This window comes from Salmo salar, chromosome ssa06 (genome assembly GCF_905237065.1).
Source record: "Salmo salar chromosome ssa06, Ssal_v3.1, whole genome shotgun sequence".
Taxonomy (NCBI): Eukaryota; Metazoa; Chordata; class Actinopteri; order Salmoniformes; family Salmonidae; genus Salmo; species Salmo salar.
In genome coordinates, this window is record NC_059447.1 from 10591611 (window position 1) to 10607979 (window position 16369).

General features: G+C 42.9%; 1 protein-coding gene across 2 annotated transcripts; it reads right to left on the bottom strand.

Moving 5' to 3' along the window:
• Positions 1-1030: 1030 nt before the first annotated feature.
• On the bottom strand, positions 1031-15040 carry LOC106606327 (peripheral myelin protein 22). 2 transcript variants are annotated; one of them, XM_014202479.2, is made up of 5 exons: positions 14829-15040; positions 13933-14022; positions 12101-12194; positions 4154-4294; positions 1031-2388 (listed from the first exon to the last, which is right to left on the bottom strand). In XM_014202479.2, exons 2-5 carry the CDS (start codon positions 14008-14010, stop codon positions 2231-2233), a joined length of 471 nt encoding a protein of 156 aa, XP_014057954.2. In that variant the 5' UTR covers positions 14011-14022; positions 14829-15040; the 3' UTR covers positions 1031-2230. The 2 variants fall into 2 exon arrangements, with proteins under 2 accessions (XP_014057954.2, XP_045575681.1); XM_045719725.1 differs by lacking the exon at positions 14829-15040 and adding an exon at positions 14300-14329.
• Positions 15041-16369: the final 1329 nt, after the last annotated feature.

A 16369-nucleotide genomic window follows, 5' to 3' on the forward strand; every position in this document is an offset into this window, starting at 1 on the left:
GGTTCAGCTAGATATGTATTCTGTATCTCATTATAGATCCATCTGTGGTTGGTTCAGCTAGATATGTATTCTGTATCTCATTATAGATCCATCTGTGGTTGGTTCAGCTGGATATGTATTCTGTATCTCATTATAGATCCATCTGTGTTTGGTTCAGCTAGATATGTATTCTGTATCTCATTATAGATCCATCTGTGGTTGGTTCAGCTAGATATGTATTCTGTACCTCTTTATGGACCCATCTGTCAGCATTTGAAGCTATGCAGAGTGTAACACGCACACTGTAGTCATTTAGCAGACGCTCTTATCCAGAGAGAGCTGTTGAGAGAGCTGCATACTGTGTCAAACATATTGTTGATGGACTTTCAATTATTCTCGCAAAATGGGTTCCTTAGCTGTTAACCTCTGCATTACAGCGCCACCCTGTGGTGCAGATCAGTACTGAAGCTGTCAATCAGCCCAGTTCTCAGAGGATGAATGATCATACCAAAACAAGTTCTCACTGTCTCATGTCAGAATTAGACATTCATCCATGTTTCTCAAACATCAAATTTTGAAATTGTTTCAAATGTCAGATTTCGAAGTGTTCGGTTATGGTTAGGCATTGATTCGGAATTGTAAAGTTTAGACATTAACTCAGAATGGTTAAGGTAATGTTAAGCTTTGTGATAGGCTTAGAACAAAAATGTCAAAAACAACTTTCTATCACTGGATTCAAACATGCAACCAGAGGATCCAGAGGCAGATACTTACGTCCGTCCCCGTCCCCGTCCCCAACGCCCTAGCAAAACCAAAGCCTACTTGAAGGTTAGACGGCTCACTCTTGCCCTGTAGTGGTGGGTTTCCACGTCATCCCCCGATGTCGTCAGACATGGATGGACGTGGAATACTGACTTGTATCACGGGTGACCTGCCTGCATGCCAAGCAAGTAGAGCTTCTTTCAACGGTTTTATTTATCAGAATATAGACATAAAAACGGCACATTTATTTTTACAGATTCGACAGAAAGGGCAGGACCCCAGTCACTAGCATTGTTCAAATCATTTAATGGCAACACAAAACAAGTAGGCTATACAATTCAAGCATTGTTAAAATCAATTAATAACAACATCAGCAAGTAGGCTGTACAGTAGAATGGCAGACACAAAGCACCATTTTCAGTTCAGAATCTTAATAGACAATACAGGACAGTACAAAGACAAAGTAGTAATTGTTGCTTCTACTGAAACACATTTTCCTTCATCAAGAAAACTGATGTTGTTTGTGGATTCACTTTGTCTGAAGGATTTGAGTAGCCTGATTGCCAGTCTGTTCTTGCCTTCTTGACAACTATTTATGGAACTGGCTTGTTTGGCATGACAATGACAAGCTAGGAATTGACACTACATTATAGTAAAGCAACATAAACATTTAAAAGGTTTTAAACATTTCCTCTTTGTTACTAAAAGCTGATATCACAGCTTTATCTCTTTGGCACAGAGGAGAAAGTATGAAAAAAACAAGCTCTGACAATGAACTGAGCTCAACAACACTATGTACAAAAGGTCATGTAAAAAATGTTATAAATATGTCTAAACACATAGACACTATGTACATCTTTACACTGTAACATGGATTGTCTGTTCTCCTCTGTAGTTTACTCACACATGGCTCTCAGTGGAGGCTGCTGAGGGGAGGACGGCTCATAATAAAAGATGGAACTGCGCAAATTGAATGGAATCAAACACATTGTTTCCATGGTTTCCATGTGTTTGATGTATTTGAAACCATTCCACTGATTCTGCTTCAGTCATGACCACCTGTGATTGGTATGTATAATGTAGACTTGGGTTCAAATATGATTTGTTTTCTAACAAATGCCTTAGCTGGGCTTGATGGAGCTTGCTTGGCAGAATGAAACCAATGGAATAATCCCAAAAGTGCAAACACTCATAATCTAATCAAATGCTCAAAGTATTTGATGGAAAACAAACACTATGTGAGCCATTTATCCTCCCCTCACCAGCCTCCTCTGGTGGTCAGTGGGCATAGCATGGTTGGGGTCAATTCCAATTCCAATATCAATTCAGAAAGTAAACCTCATTAAGAAGCATTGAAGAGAACTGGAATGTTAGTGTACTTCCTGAATTGACTGGAATTCTAATGGAATTGACTCCAACCCTGGGGCACAATGCTGTGTTCTGCTGGTGGTGGTGGTGTGAGGTCTTCACCTCAGCCTCCCTCCCCTTCTCATTCCCTCTTCCTCAGTACGATGTAGATGAGACCACTGACCAGACACAGAGGGAAGGACACCCAGGCCAGGACGTAGGCAAAGCCGAACGCAGCATCCTCTTCCCCATCCGGACTCATTACAGTGTAGATTATAGCTCCACACATCACAAACAGACCTGGTGAGAGAGAGAGAGAGAGAGAGAGAGAGAGAGAGAGAGAGAGAGAGAGAGAGAGAGAGAGAGAAGGGAGGGACAGAGAGAGCAGGGAGGGACAGAGAGAGAGAGGAGAGAGAGAGAGAGAGAGAGAGAGAGAGAGAGAGAGAGAGAGAGAGAGAGAGAGAGAGAGAGAGAGAGAGAGAGAGAGCAGGGAGGGACAGAGAGAGTGGGAGTAGGGAGGGACAGAGAGAGAGAGAGAGAGAGCAGGGAGGGACGGACAGAGAGAGAGAGAGAGAGAGGCAGGGAGGGACAGAGAGAGTGGGAGTAGGGAGGGACAGAGAGAGAGAGAGAGAGAGAGAGAGAGCAGGGAGGGACAGAGAGAGATGGGAGAGCAGAGAGGGACAGAGAGAGACGGGAGAGCAGAAAAAAAGGCATGGCTAGTTTTAGACTGTTGGAGATCATGAATTTGTTCCAAGTTGACACACCTAATATTTTGTAACAGACGTGGTTATTATATTGGGGAGGGGCTGACTGAATCTGCTAGTTTCCATGCCCATGTGCAGAAAATGCTTTTTTGAATCCAGCCACCTCTGCCCACTAAAGCAAATTGAGATATATCCAGCACAAGATGTAGTTTGGTTCCAACTAAGAGATTATGACAGTAAACCAACCCTCATAGGAAGGCACCTAACTTTGAGGCAGTTAACCAACCCTCGCAGTAAGGGACCTAACATTGAAACAGTAAACCAACCCTTGTTTAAAGGGACCTTACATTGAAACAGTAAACCAACCCTCGTTTTAAGGGACCAAAAATTGAGACAGTTAACCAAATCTCATAGTATAGGACCTAACACTGAGATAGTTAACCAACCCTCGTAATAAGGGACCTAACATTGAGACAGTTAACCAACCCTCGTAGTAAGGGACCTAACACTGAGATAGTTAACCAACCCTCGTAATAAGGGACCTAACATTGAGACAGTTAACCAACCCTCGTAGTAAGGGACCTAACATTGAGACAGTTAACCAACCACTGTATTAAGGGACCTAACATTGAGACAGTTAACCAACCCTCGTAGTAAGGGACCTAACATTGAGACAGTTAACCAACCCTCGTAGTAAGGGACCTAACATTGAGACAGTTAACCGACCCTCGTAGTAAGGGACCTAACATTGAGACAGTTAACCAACCCTCGTAGTAAGGGACCTAATATTGAGACAGTTAACCAACCCTCGTAGTAAGGGACCTAATATTGAAACAGTTAACCAACCCTCGTAGTAAGGGACCTAACATTGAGACAGTTAACCAACCCTCGTAGTAAGGGACCTAACATTGAGACAGTTAACCAACCCTCGTAGTAAGGGACCTAACATTGAGACAGTTAACCAACCCTCGTAGTAAGGAACCTAACATTGAGACAGTTAACCAACCCTCGTATTAAGGGACAGTGGTCACATGGGGCCGCCTCCCACTTTGACCTGAGTTATAACATGTCTGTCTTTTACAGATTCAGTTTTTCCCCCAGATCATTTTCCTGCCTGGACGGTAAGCCCCACAGAACAACATCCAGACCCTCTCACCATCCAGACCTTCTAAGCAACATTGTTCGTTGATGCCAATATAAGACATTGTATAAACCGGGGGACCCGGCTAGATTAGATAATCAGGGTGATGTGATGTGATACTCACTGGCCAACAAGACCAACAACTTTATGAAGTGTCTATGTAGGCCTTTATAAAGGGGTTATGAAGGCTTCATTAAGCCTTATAAATGGTTGTACTCACTGGCGAGGATCTGGAAGATGGCGGTGAAGAAGAAGCGTCCTCCTTTGACCAGGGTGAAGAGCTGACACATGAAGAAGACGAGAGAGAAGATGCAGAACAGCACTGAGAGGACCATGAGGGCCTGAACTGCCTGGATCCAGTCTGAAGAGAGGAGACAGAGGAGGTTGAATATGACATATAACCAGAGATGGGTAGGTTACTTCCTACATGTAGTCTGTTACAGAATTGTATTCACTATTGTAACTTTTGGATTACCCCACTAACCTAATCTATCTCACTAACCTAATCTGATTACCCATTAAACAAAATCTATTGCTGAAGAGCCATGTTAGAGTTTACATAGCTGGCCATACACTGAGTTTACAAAACATTATGAACATTGAGAGATTAAACAAGACCAACAGCCTGAAATTGTCAGGGCATGGACTCTACAAGTTGTGGAAAGCCTTCCACAGGGATGCTGGCCCATGTTGACTCCAATGCTTTCCACTGTTGTGTCAAGTTGGCTGGATGTCCTTTGGGTGGTGGACCATTCTTGATACACACGGGAAACTGTTGAGCGTGAAAAACCCAGCATCGTTGCAGTTCTTGACACAAACCGGTACGGCTAGCGCATTTCTACCATACCCCTTTCAAAGGCACTTACATATTTAGTCTTGCCCATTCACCCTCTGAACGGCACACATACACAATCCATGTCTTATTGTCTCAATGCTTAAACATTCTTCTTTAACCTGTCTCCTCCCTTTCCTCAACAATGATCGTGGATTTGACAAGTGGATTTAACAAGTGACATCAATAAGGGATCATAGCTTTCACCTGGATTCACCTGGTCTTTCTATGTCATGGAAAGAGCAGGTGGTCTTAATGTTTTGTATACTCAGTGTATATCATTCATTTAAGTCCTGAAATCGATGTAGTAACTACAGATTGCCCCTTTAAGTCTATCAAAGGTCTCTGTGTTTTTAAAATGTCTCCATTAGGCCTATGGACATTTATTTTTAATCAGCGCAAATTAGATTGAGCAATAAAAGCCCCACTTGTTTTTGACAGTATGGAGCACAATGCCACAGTTCTTTTTGACAGTATGGAGCACAATGCCACAGTTCTTTTTGACAGTATGGAGCACAATGCCACAGTTCTTTTAGACAGTATGGAGCACAGTGCCACAGTTCTTTTAGACAGTATGGAGCACAATGCCACAGTTCTTTTTGACAGTATGGAGCACAATGCCACAGTTCTTTTAGACAGTATGGAGCACAATGCCACAGTTCTTTTAGACAGTATAGAGCACAATGCCACAGTTCTTTTAGACAGTATGGAGCACAATGCCACAGTTCTTTTAGACAGTACAGAGCACAATGCCACAGTTCTTTTAGACAGTATGGAGCACAATGCCACAGTTCTTTTTGACAGTATGGAGCACAATGCCACAGTTCTTTTAGACAGTATGGAGCACAATGCCACAGTTCTTTTAGACAGTACAGAGCACAATGCCACAGTTCTTTTAGACAGTATGGATCACAATGCCACAGTTCTTTTAGACAGTATGGAGCACAATGCCACAGTTCTTTTAGACAGTACAGAGCACAATGCCACAGTTCTTTTAGACAGTATGGAGCACAATGCCACAGTTCTTTTAGACAGTACAGAACACAATGCCACAGTTCTTTTTGACAGTATGGAGCACAATGCCACAGTTCTTTTAGACAGTATGGAGCACAATGCCACAGTTCTTTTAGACAGTATGGAGCACAGTGCCACAGTTCTTTTTGACAGTATGGAGCACAATGCCACAGTTCTTTTAGACAGTATGGAGCACAGTGCCACAGTTCTTTTAGACAGTATGGAGCACAGTGCCACAGTTCTTTTTGACAGTATGGAGCACAATGCCACAGTTCTTTTAGACAGTACAGAACACAATGCCACAGTTCTTTTTGACAGTATGGAGCACAATGCCACAGTTCTTTTAGACAGTATGGAGCACAATGCCACAGTTCTTTTAGACAGTATGGAGCACAGTGCCACAGTTCTTTTTGACAGTATGGAGCACAATGCCACAGTTCTTTTTGACAGTATGGAGCACAATGCCACAGTTCTTTTAGACAGTATGGAGCACAGTGCCACAGTTCTTTTAGACAGTATGGAGCACAGTGCCACAGTTCTTTTTGACAGTATGGAGCACAATGCCACAGTTCTTTTAGACAGTATGGAGCACAATGCCACAGAAGAGAGGAACTCCCTCAGGCTGTTATTCCACAGGCTGGGATCCACCTCAAACTGTTATTCCACAGGCTGGGATCCACCTCAAACTGTTATTCCACAGGCTGGGATCCACCTCAAACTGTTATTCCACAGGCTGGGATCCACCTCAAACTGTTATTCCATAGGCTGGGATCCACCTCAAACTGTTATTCCACAGGCTGGGATCCACCTCAAACTGTTATTCCATAGGCTGGGATCCACCTCAGACTGTTATTCCATAGGCTGGGATCCACCTCAGACTGTTATTCCACAGGCTGGGATCCGCCTCAGACTGTTATTCCACAGGCTGGGATCTGCTCTATGCAGCTGTTGCAAGAGCACTTTATTCATTGTTGGTTGCAAAAACAATGATTGATAGGCATCTTAAACTTCTTCAATTCAACCGTTATTGGGTTAAAATACATTGGTGAACAGCCATCCACAACAACCACAATCCGTACGGCGCAAATAGCTAAATGAGAGAGCAGCAGTGTGATTCATATCAATGCGCTATGTAGATATCATTAATAAGTGATATCAGTATCACCCATAGACTACACCACTGTTGTCATCCTTACCTCCAAGAATTTATTCAAGTTGGATAACCTTTGGATGCTAACAGCAGTCTCACCATTGGAAGACATAGCTTGGACTATAGCCTACAAAAACCTATTCCTGCTCTTTTCCCGCGATCCATCAAACACATTTGGTGTGTCATCATAGTGGTCTTTGACTTGTGGTCAGACTCACTCAGACGGAACAAATTTAAACTTGCGCCTTTTTTCAAAGCTAATTTGAATATCATTGAGAAAACAGAACGGTGTCAAACATCCTTTCTGAATTTAAAAGTAATCCTAGAAGTAATCATGTAGTTTTTCAAAAGTATCTGTAATTTGATTACAATGTTTTTGCTGGTAAAGTAACAGATTACAGTTCGTTTTTTGTAATAAGTTACTTGTAATGGATTGCATGTAAGCCTTTACTCCCCAACCCTGCATACGTATAGCATAACTTTATATAACATAAAGTAGCACAACATATCAAAACATGAATGCCTAACTCCTGATAGGTGGTAGGCTGGCTTACTGTAAAGCACCTTGTGACAATGTTGCTGTAAAATGGGCTATATGAATGAATTTCATTGGCTGATTAACTGATAACAGAGCTGAAGCTGTCATCATGTCACGTCCTGACCATAGAGAGCTCTTATTTTCTATGGCAGAGTAGGTCAGGGCGTGACTGGGGGCGTTTATCTAGTTTATTTAGTTCTATGTTCTTTGGTTCTAGTTTCTGTTTTTCTATGTTGGGGTTTTGGATATCATTATCCACAGTGCGCATTCATAGCCCGGTGCGCACTGTGCCTGCGCCCCGCATTTGCCGGGCTAAAGTGAGCATTCAGCCAGGACGGGTTGTGCCGGCTCAGTGCTCCTGGTCTCCGGTGCGTCTCCTCGGTCCAGGATATCCTGCACCAGCTCTACGCACTGTGTCGCCAGTGCGCCTTCACAGCCCAGTGAGTCCTGTGCCAGCGCCCCGCACTTGCCGGGCTAAAGTGAGCATTCAGCCAGGACGGGTTGTGCCAGCTCTACGCTCCAGACCTCCAGTGCGCCTTCCCAGTCCAGAGCTTCCAGCGGCAGTTCCCAGTCCAGAGCTTCCAGCGACAGTTCCCAGTCCAGAGCTTCCGGCGACAGTTCACAGTCCAGAGCTTCCGGCGACAGTTCCCAGGCCAGAGCTTCCGGCGACAGTTCCCAGTCCAGAGCTTCCGGCGACAGTTCCCAGTCCAGAGCTTCCGGCGACAGTTCCCAGTCCAGAGATTCTGGCGACAGTTCCCAGTCAGAGCTTCCGGCGACATTTCACAGTCCGGAACCTCCTGAGACGGCCTACAGTCCGGAACCTCCTGAGACGCCCCGCAGCCCGGAGCCTCCTGAGACAGTCCGCGGTCCGGAGTCTTCAGCGACGATCCGCGGTCCGGAGCCTCCAGCGACGGTCGGCGGTCCGGAGCCTCCACCGATGCTGGCGGGTTCGCAGGATGAGAGGGTTCTTCGTCCCGCACCAGGTCCGCCTCCGATGCTGGAGGATCCGCGGGATGAGAAGGTTCTTCGTTCTGCACCAGAACCGCCACCAACACTAGACACACCCTAACCCTCCCTTTTGGTTTCAGGTTTTGGAGGCCGGAGTCCGCGCCTTTGGGGGGGTACTGTCACGTCCTGACCATAGAGAGCTCTTATTTTCTATGGTAGAGTAGGTCAGGGTGTGACTGGGGGGGTTTATCTAGTTTATTTAGTTCTATGTTGTTTGGTTCTAGTTTCTGTTTTTCTATGTTGGGGTTTTGGATGATCCCCAATTAGAGGCAGCTGGTCATCGTTGTCTCTAATTGGGGATCATATTTAAGTAGTTGTTTTTCCCACCTGTGTTGGTGGGAGATTATTTTGAGGTGGTGCATGTAGCACCTCTGTCATCGCGGGTTTGTGTTTTGTTTATAGATTATTGTTTGTCTTGCATTGTTTCACATTTAAATAAAAGATGTGGAACGATACCCATGCTGCGCTTTGGTCTCCTTCCTACGACGATCGTGACACATCATGTAAAATCTCATTATTCGATAGAGGTTGGATGAGAGTGTTGGCTACACAGAATGCAGAATCACTACTGTCCTCTAGGTGGATAATGATAGTTTGACCTCTAGGTGGATAATGATAGTTTGACATCTCGGTGGATAATGATAGTTTGTCCTCCATGTGGATAATGATAGAGTTTGACCTCTAGGGGGATAATGATAGTTTGACCTCTAGGTGGATAATGATAGTTTGTCCTCTAGGTGGATAATGATAGTTTGACCTCTAGCTGGAAAACAATACTTTGACCTCTAGCTGGAAAACAATAGTTTGATCTCTAGCTGGATAACGATAGTTTGACCTCTAGGTGGATAATGATAGTTTGACCTCTAGGTGGAAAATGATAGTTTGGCCTCTAGGTGGATAATGATAGTTTGACCTCTACGGGGATAATGATAGTTTGTCCTCTAGATGGATAGTAATAGTTTGACCTCTAGATGGATAGTGATAGTTTGACCTCAAACTGGATAATGATAGTTTGACCTCTAGGTGGATAATGATAGTTTGACCTCTAGCTGGAAAACAATAGTTTGACCTCTAGCTGGAAAACGATAGTTTGACCTCTAGCTGGATAACGATAGTTTGACCTCTAGGTGGATAATGATAGTTTGACCTCTAGGTGGATAATGATAGTTTGGCCTCTAGGTGGATAATGATAGTTTGACCTCTAGGGGGATAATGATAGTTTGTCCTCTAGATGGATAGTAATAGTTTGACCTCTAGATGGATAGTGATAGTTTGACCTCAAACTGGATAATGATAGTTTGACCTCTAGGTGGATAATGATAGTTTGACCTCTAGCTGGAAAACAATAGTTTGACCTCTAGCTGGAAAACAATAGTTTGACCTCTAGCTGGATAACGATAGTTTGACCTCTAGGTGGATAATGATAGTTTGACATCTAGGTGGATAATGATAGTTTGTCATCTAGGTGGATAATGATAGTTTGGCCTCTAGGGGGATAATGATAGTTTGACCTCTAGGTGGATAATGATAGTTTGGCCTCCATGTGGATAATGATAGTTTGACCTCTAGGGGGATAATGATAGTTAGACCTCTAGGTGGATAATGATAGTTTGGCCTCCATGTGGATAATGATAGTTTGACCTCTAGGGGGATAATGATAGTTTGTCCTCTAGGTGGATAATGATAGTTTGTCCTCTAGGTGGATAATGATAGTTTGACCTGTAGCTGGATAACGATAGTTTGACCTCTAGGTGGATAGTGATAGTTTGTCCTCTAGGTGGATAATGATAGTTTGTCCTCTAGGTGGATAATGATAGTTTGTCCTCTAGGTGGATAATGATAGTGTGTCCTGTAGGTGGATAATGATAGTTTGGCCTCTAGGTGGATAATGATAGTTTGACCTCTAGGTGGATAATAATAGTTTGACCTCTAGGTGGATAATGATAGTTTGTCCTCTAGGTGGATAATGATAGTTTGTCCTCTAGGTGGATAATGATAGTTTGACCTCCATGTGGATAATGATAGTTTGACCTCTAGGGGGATAATGATAGTTTGTCCTCTAGGTGGATAATGATAGTTTGTCCTCTAGGTGGATAATGATAGTTTGACCTGTAGCTGGATAACGATAGTTTGACCTCTAGGTGGATAGTGATAGTTTGTCCTCTCGGTGGATAATGATAGTTTGTCCTCTAGGTGGATAATGATAGTTTGACCTCTAGGTGGATAATGATAGTTTGACCTCTAGGTGGATAGTGATAGTTTGTCCTCTAGGTGGATAATGATAGTTTGACCTCTAGGTGGATAATGATAGTTTGTCCTCTAGGTGGATAATGATAGTTTGTCCTCTAGGTGGATAATGATAGTTTGACCTCTAGGTGGATAATGATAGTTTGACCTCTAGGTGGATAATGATAGTTTGTCCTCTAGTTGGATAGTTGATAGTGCTAGCAGAGACGGTAGAGAAAGCAAGACACCCCACACCCTCATGTTGTCTGGTGGGGGCGGGGCCACTCTGGTCTACTTATTGGCCGTTGCCTCAGAGGGAGTGCCCCAGGGCCAGACATCTCACTGGCTCATGTTGTCTTGTCGGAGCGGGGCGGTGGGGGCGAGCGGGAGGGGACGATAAGTAGACCAGAGCAAGCTTTTCCCTCTCTGGTGCGAGATATTATGGAGGAACAGTGAGCATGCCAGATATTATGGAGGAACAGTCAGCATGCCAGATATTATGGAGGAACAGTCAGCATGCCAGATATTATGGAGGAACAGTCAGCATGCCAGATATTATGGAGGTACAGTGAGCATGCCAGATATTATGGAGGAATAGTCAGCATGCCAGATATTATGGAGGAACAGTCAGCATGCCAGATATTATGGAAGTACAGTCAGCATGCCAGATATTATGGAGGAACAGTCAGCATGCCAGATATTATGGAGGAACAGTGAGCATGCCAGATATTATGGAGGAACAGTCAGCATGCCAGATATTATGGAGGAACAGTCAGCATGCCAGATATTATGGAGGAACAGTCAGCATGCCAGATATTATGGAGGAACAGTCAGCATGCCAGATATTATGGAGGAACAGTCAGCATGCCAGATATTATGGAGGAACAGTCAGCATGCCAGATATTATGGAGGAACAGTGAGCATGCCAGATATTATGGAGGAACAGTCAGCATGCCAGATATTATGGAGGAACAGTCAGCATGCCAGATATTATGGAGGAACAGTCAGCATGCCAGATATTATGGAGGAACAGTCAGCATGCCAGATATTATGGAGGAACAGTCACCATGCCAGATATTATGGAGGTACAGTCAGCATGCCAGATATTATGGAGGAACAGTCAGCATGCCAGATATTATGGAGGAACAGTCAGCATGCCAGATATTATGGAGGAACAGTCACCATGCCAGATATTATGGAGGTACAGTCAGCATGCCAGATATTATGGAGGAACAGTCAGCATGCCAGATATTATGGAGGTACAGTGAGTTCATGTGGGAAAAGCATGCTCATGCGAGAGAGAAAAGGCCCCACTTAGACAGACAGGAACCTTGTTCAAACCGTCTGAGTAAAATATGTTATTTATCCACCATCTTTGGTGCTAGCGTCTTAGACAAACCTTCATTGCTGGCAGAACTGCAGTGATATCCTCCGTTAGTAGTGAGACAGCTGTACCACAGGTCAGTACTCTTGGTTCCTCCTACAGTCCAGGCCTGGAACACAACACAACACAATGAATATAAACGACACACCCACAACACAAGACAATGAATATAAACGACACAACACAATGAATATAAACGACACACCCACAACACAACACAAAGAATATAAACGACACACCCACAACACAATGAATGTAAATGACACACCCACAACACAACACTGCATTCCTCATAGAACACCCAGCCACATTCATAGACTATTTTTCAGTACACGACACACTGACATCACAGACAGATGCGCGCGACACTTGGCTGCAGTAGAAAGCCATCTCTATCTATGCCCATTCAACATAGCCTAGATATAAGTGTTTATTACTTCTAAGCAAAATAACTTTTGGGGTTCTCAGATGCTTACAATGATCTTTTGATCATTGCTTGAACACTCGCTAAGCAGTTGTTAGCTAGAATTGCTAACGCTCATTGATATCGTTTGTAGCGAAAGCTAGCCAAAGAGCCATTTTACTGGTTGAAGTTGAAGTGTTTTTAAAGTGTAAGGCAGTTGATTTGCGACGATGACACAAACATTATATTAAGCAGGACATTCATACGAGTCTTAAAATCCAATTAGAATCCAAAAGTAGTGTGAAAGTCACTCGTAAGCATCATGTAATTAAGGCTTTTTTTGCTGCCGTTCTATACGAACTCCGCCTTGTTCTGCCACCAACTTGCGTGCAGCAATGTTTGCAAACACAGAAAGGGGTCTATAGTTTGTATTTAAAACACAGAACACCCAGCCACATCCATAATACAGCTTTAAAACACAGAACATCCAGCCACATCCATAATACAGCTTTAAAACACAGAACATCCAGCCACATCTATGATACAGCTTTAAAACACAGAACACCCAGCCACATCCATAATATAGCTTTAAAACACAGAACATCCAGCCACATCTATGATACAGCTTTAAAACACAGAACACCCAGCCACATCCATCGTACAGATTTAAAACATACATACTCAATTAACTCAACTCACACACAAAGGGTGTGTTTACACAGGCAGCCCAATTCAGATATTTTTTTCAGCGGTTTGGCAAATAATTGATCCCAAAGATCAGAATCGGGCTGCCTGTGTAGATGCACCCACTCACAAGAACCCCCCCCCCCACCACAACATGTGCACAGCCCGTTAAAAGTAGTACAAGTGGTTCCCAGGTCCATCGTAAAACTACATACACCCATCACCACACCCAGGTTCAAATAGTATTTGTTTACTTTCAGAAACTTTAGCTTGATCTAGCTTGTCTGGGCACAATGGAACCAATCACATAATATAGTGTAGTCCCAAAAGTGCAAGCAACCACGCCCATCTGGCGTGATTCAGGTTCAATCAAATGCTGAAATATTTGAACCCAGGTCTGACACATCAGTTAATTGCCGTGTTCCAGATGGTTAAACAAGGCTGGATAGCCCCTATTGATTACACTGACTTACTGAGACACACACACACACACACACACACACACACACACACACACACACACACACACACACACACACACAGTGCTATAGTACAGTAGGCAGCAATATCATAGCTACTCACATGGTATTATAGTAGGGTATAGACAACAATCATAGTTACTCACATTGTATTATAGTAGGGTATAGACAACAATATCATAGCTACTCACATTGTATTATAGTAGGGTACAGTTAACAATATCATAGCTACTCACATTGTATTATAGTAGGGTACAGTTAACAATATCATAGTTACTCACATTGGCAATTGTTGAGACAAACAGTAAGACCAGGATGATGAGGTGCAAGATGAGCACTCCGAGCAGGATGAGCAGCATTTTCTGATAGATCTACAAGTGGAGACAAACACACAGGAACCATAGTTATCAGACCAGGGGTCTACCGTACTGATTCAGCGTCAACTATTTGAAGTGGTACTTCATATTGACACCAGGTGGCGCCATTTCCACATTTACTCATCAAACCCATATGTTTACTTCAAATTGAAAAGTATGAATCCCGTAACATTGGAGTGGATAAAAGCACGGAGTTAGAGGAATGTCCCAAATCCTCAAGACTATAGTTTTGAGAAAAATGTAAAATATTTACAGCCAATTAAACACGTACATCAATTTTATTCATGCAGCAGATAGCACATCGTTGGAAAAAAATTAAATATATAATCAACAACAGTTGCACTCTACTTAGAAAGTTTCCATAGACGTTTTGAAACGACAAGTGAGTAGCCTAGTTGAGATTTAAAACGAAATGCAAATCAATGATCAAAACAGCTCCATATGCCTGTGGAGAACTCCACCAACGCAGCTCGGCTGTGCGTCTGTCTGGAGAGGACCGTTAATTACTAGAAGCCCTGTGACAAAATGAAACGATGAGTCATTCAAGAATTCTACAAACTCCCCCAAAAAACGATTCGATTACAATTTATCAAAAATAAATTCGATTAATTGCTGAAAACGTAGCTGTAGGCCAATCAGATGAAAATAAATAAATCCAACTTGATTAAACTCCAAGAATAAAGTTAATAAATTCCGTTAGTGGGAGGAGGAGAAGTGAAATCAATAAAACTATCGGGATATTCATCCTTTGAAAGAAAATAAAAAACGGTAAATTAAGATTCCTTATTGTATCAACTTACAGAAAGCAAAGGCTGTGGTAAATTTCCCTTTAAAAATGAGTGTTAAGGAGTTGAAGTGATCACAACTAGTGCACAGATCCCACTGTAGACACAAGAAGCACTATTCCAGATTTTCCACAGCAACACGCAAGCTTTTCTTTACGTGAGAACACCGCCCTATGCACGTCGCTTCGTCACTGCAGCTAGGCTCCCGCTCGAACTATTATTTGGGAACTGTTTGTTTTCCTGAACTATACAGCAGGCTGAAGGCTGCTACCAACCCCACAGTGGTATTCAGGGGAAAGTTCCTTGGAAATTGCTTAGCCAGTGTGTCGTTGTAGATTACATTTTAACAAGGGTGGTTGGAGTGGAAAATAAACAAATTGGTCTCTTTTCCATGGGTATTTAATTTTTTATTCCCACACTGCTGTAAAATCGTTCATTAAAAGCACTCTTTGTAGCGACAGAAAACTAAACACATCAACTATTTCAGTGTTCTTATTTGATCTATCACCATGTCAAGCAATTCATTTATTTTAAGAACAATATGTTTTTTCTATCATCAATACTATATTTATTGAGGCATATGTTTTTTTACATTCTAACAAGACAAAGTCTTAGTCCCAAATGAGATCCTGTTGCATATTATGTACTACTTTGGATCAGACTCCTTTGTGCCATGGTCAAAAGTAGGGAACTGTTTAGGGAATAGGGTTCCATTGACCATAGGGCTCTGGTCAAAAGTAGTGAACTGTATAGGGAATAGGGTGCCATTGGCCATAGGGCTCAGGTCTAAAGTAGTGCACTACATAGGGAATAGGGTGGTATTTAGGAGGTAGTCACGTTGAGATATTACATCAGTTGGTCGAAGTGGCCCTACCCTGTTCCACATGGTTAAACAAGACTGGATCGCCTCTATTGACACTGATTTACTGACACACACAGAGACACACTGGGGGATTGGCCGTCTGGCAAAAAACAGATGGAATGGACCATTTTTTTGTTGGGTGGGCTGCTCGAAATTGATACACACTTTTTTTCATATATATATATATATATCCAAATAAAACAGTGAAAAGGTGACATGACTGGCAACCCATGGGCCTGTTAATATTTGTTTATATATATTTTTGCGCAATCTATCTGTTATACTCAAATATAATGAGCCTTTGGTTGATAAGTGGGAAACACCCCTACCAAGATGGGTCGGCCCGGTTTTCGCATTGGATGAGCTGAGGTCACGCAAAATCACATTCAAAGTCAAATGCGGTATCAGCAAAGAGACTTGCTCCAAGTCAGTTAGACAGCCGAGATCATGGATCGTAAAAAAACGGAAAGGATATAAAAGTAGAAAGAGCAGATTCTACATTGTCACCTCACAAAACGTCCTATTTTGTGGCCGGCTAAAACCATGATTTGGTCAAACAGTAAATGATCCTCATGATTCCTGTAATGAAAGTGTCTACCATGTCCCTGTTACGCTGGCACCTGCTGTGACGAACGAGCCACTCTCCACTCATGCGCTCTAGAGATAAAAATGCATTCTGATCGTATAACATTTC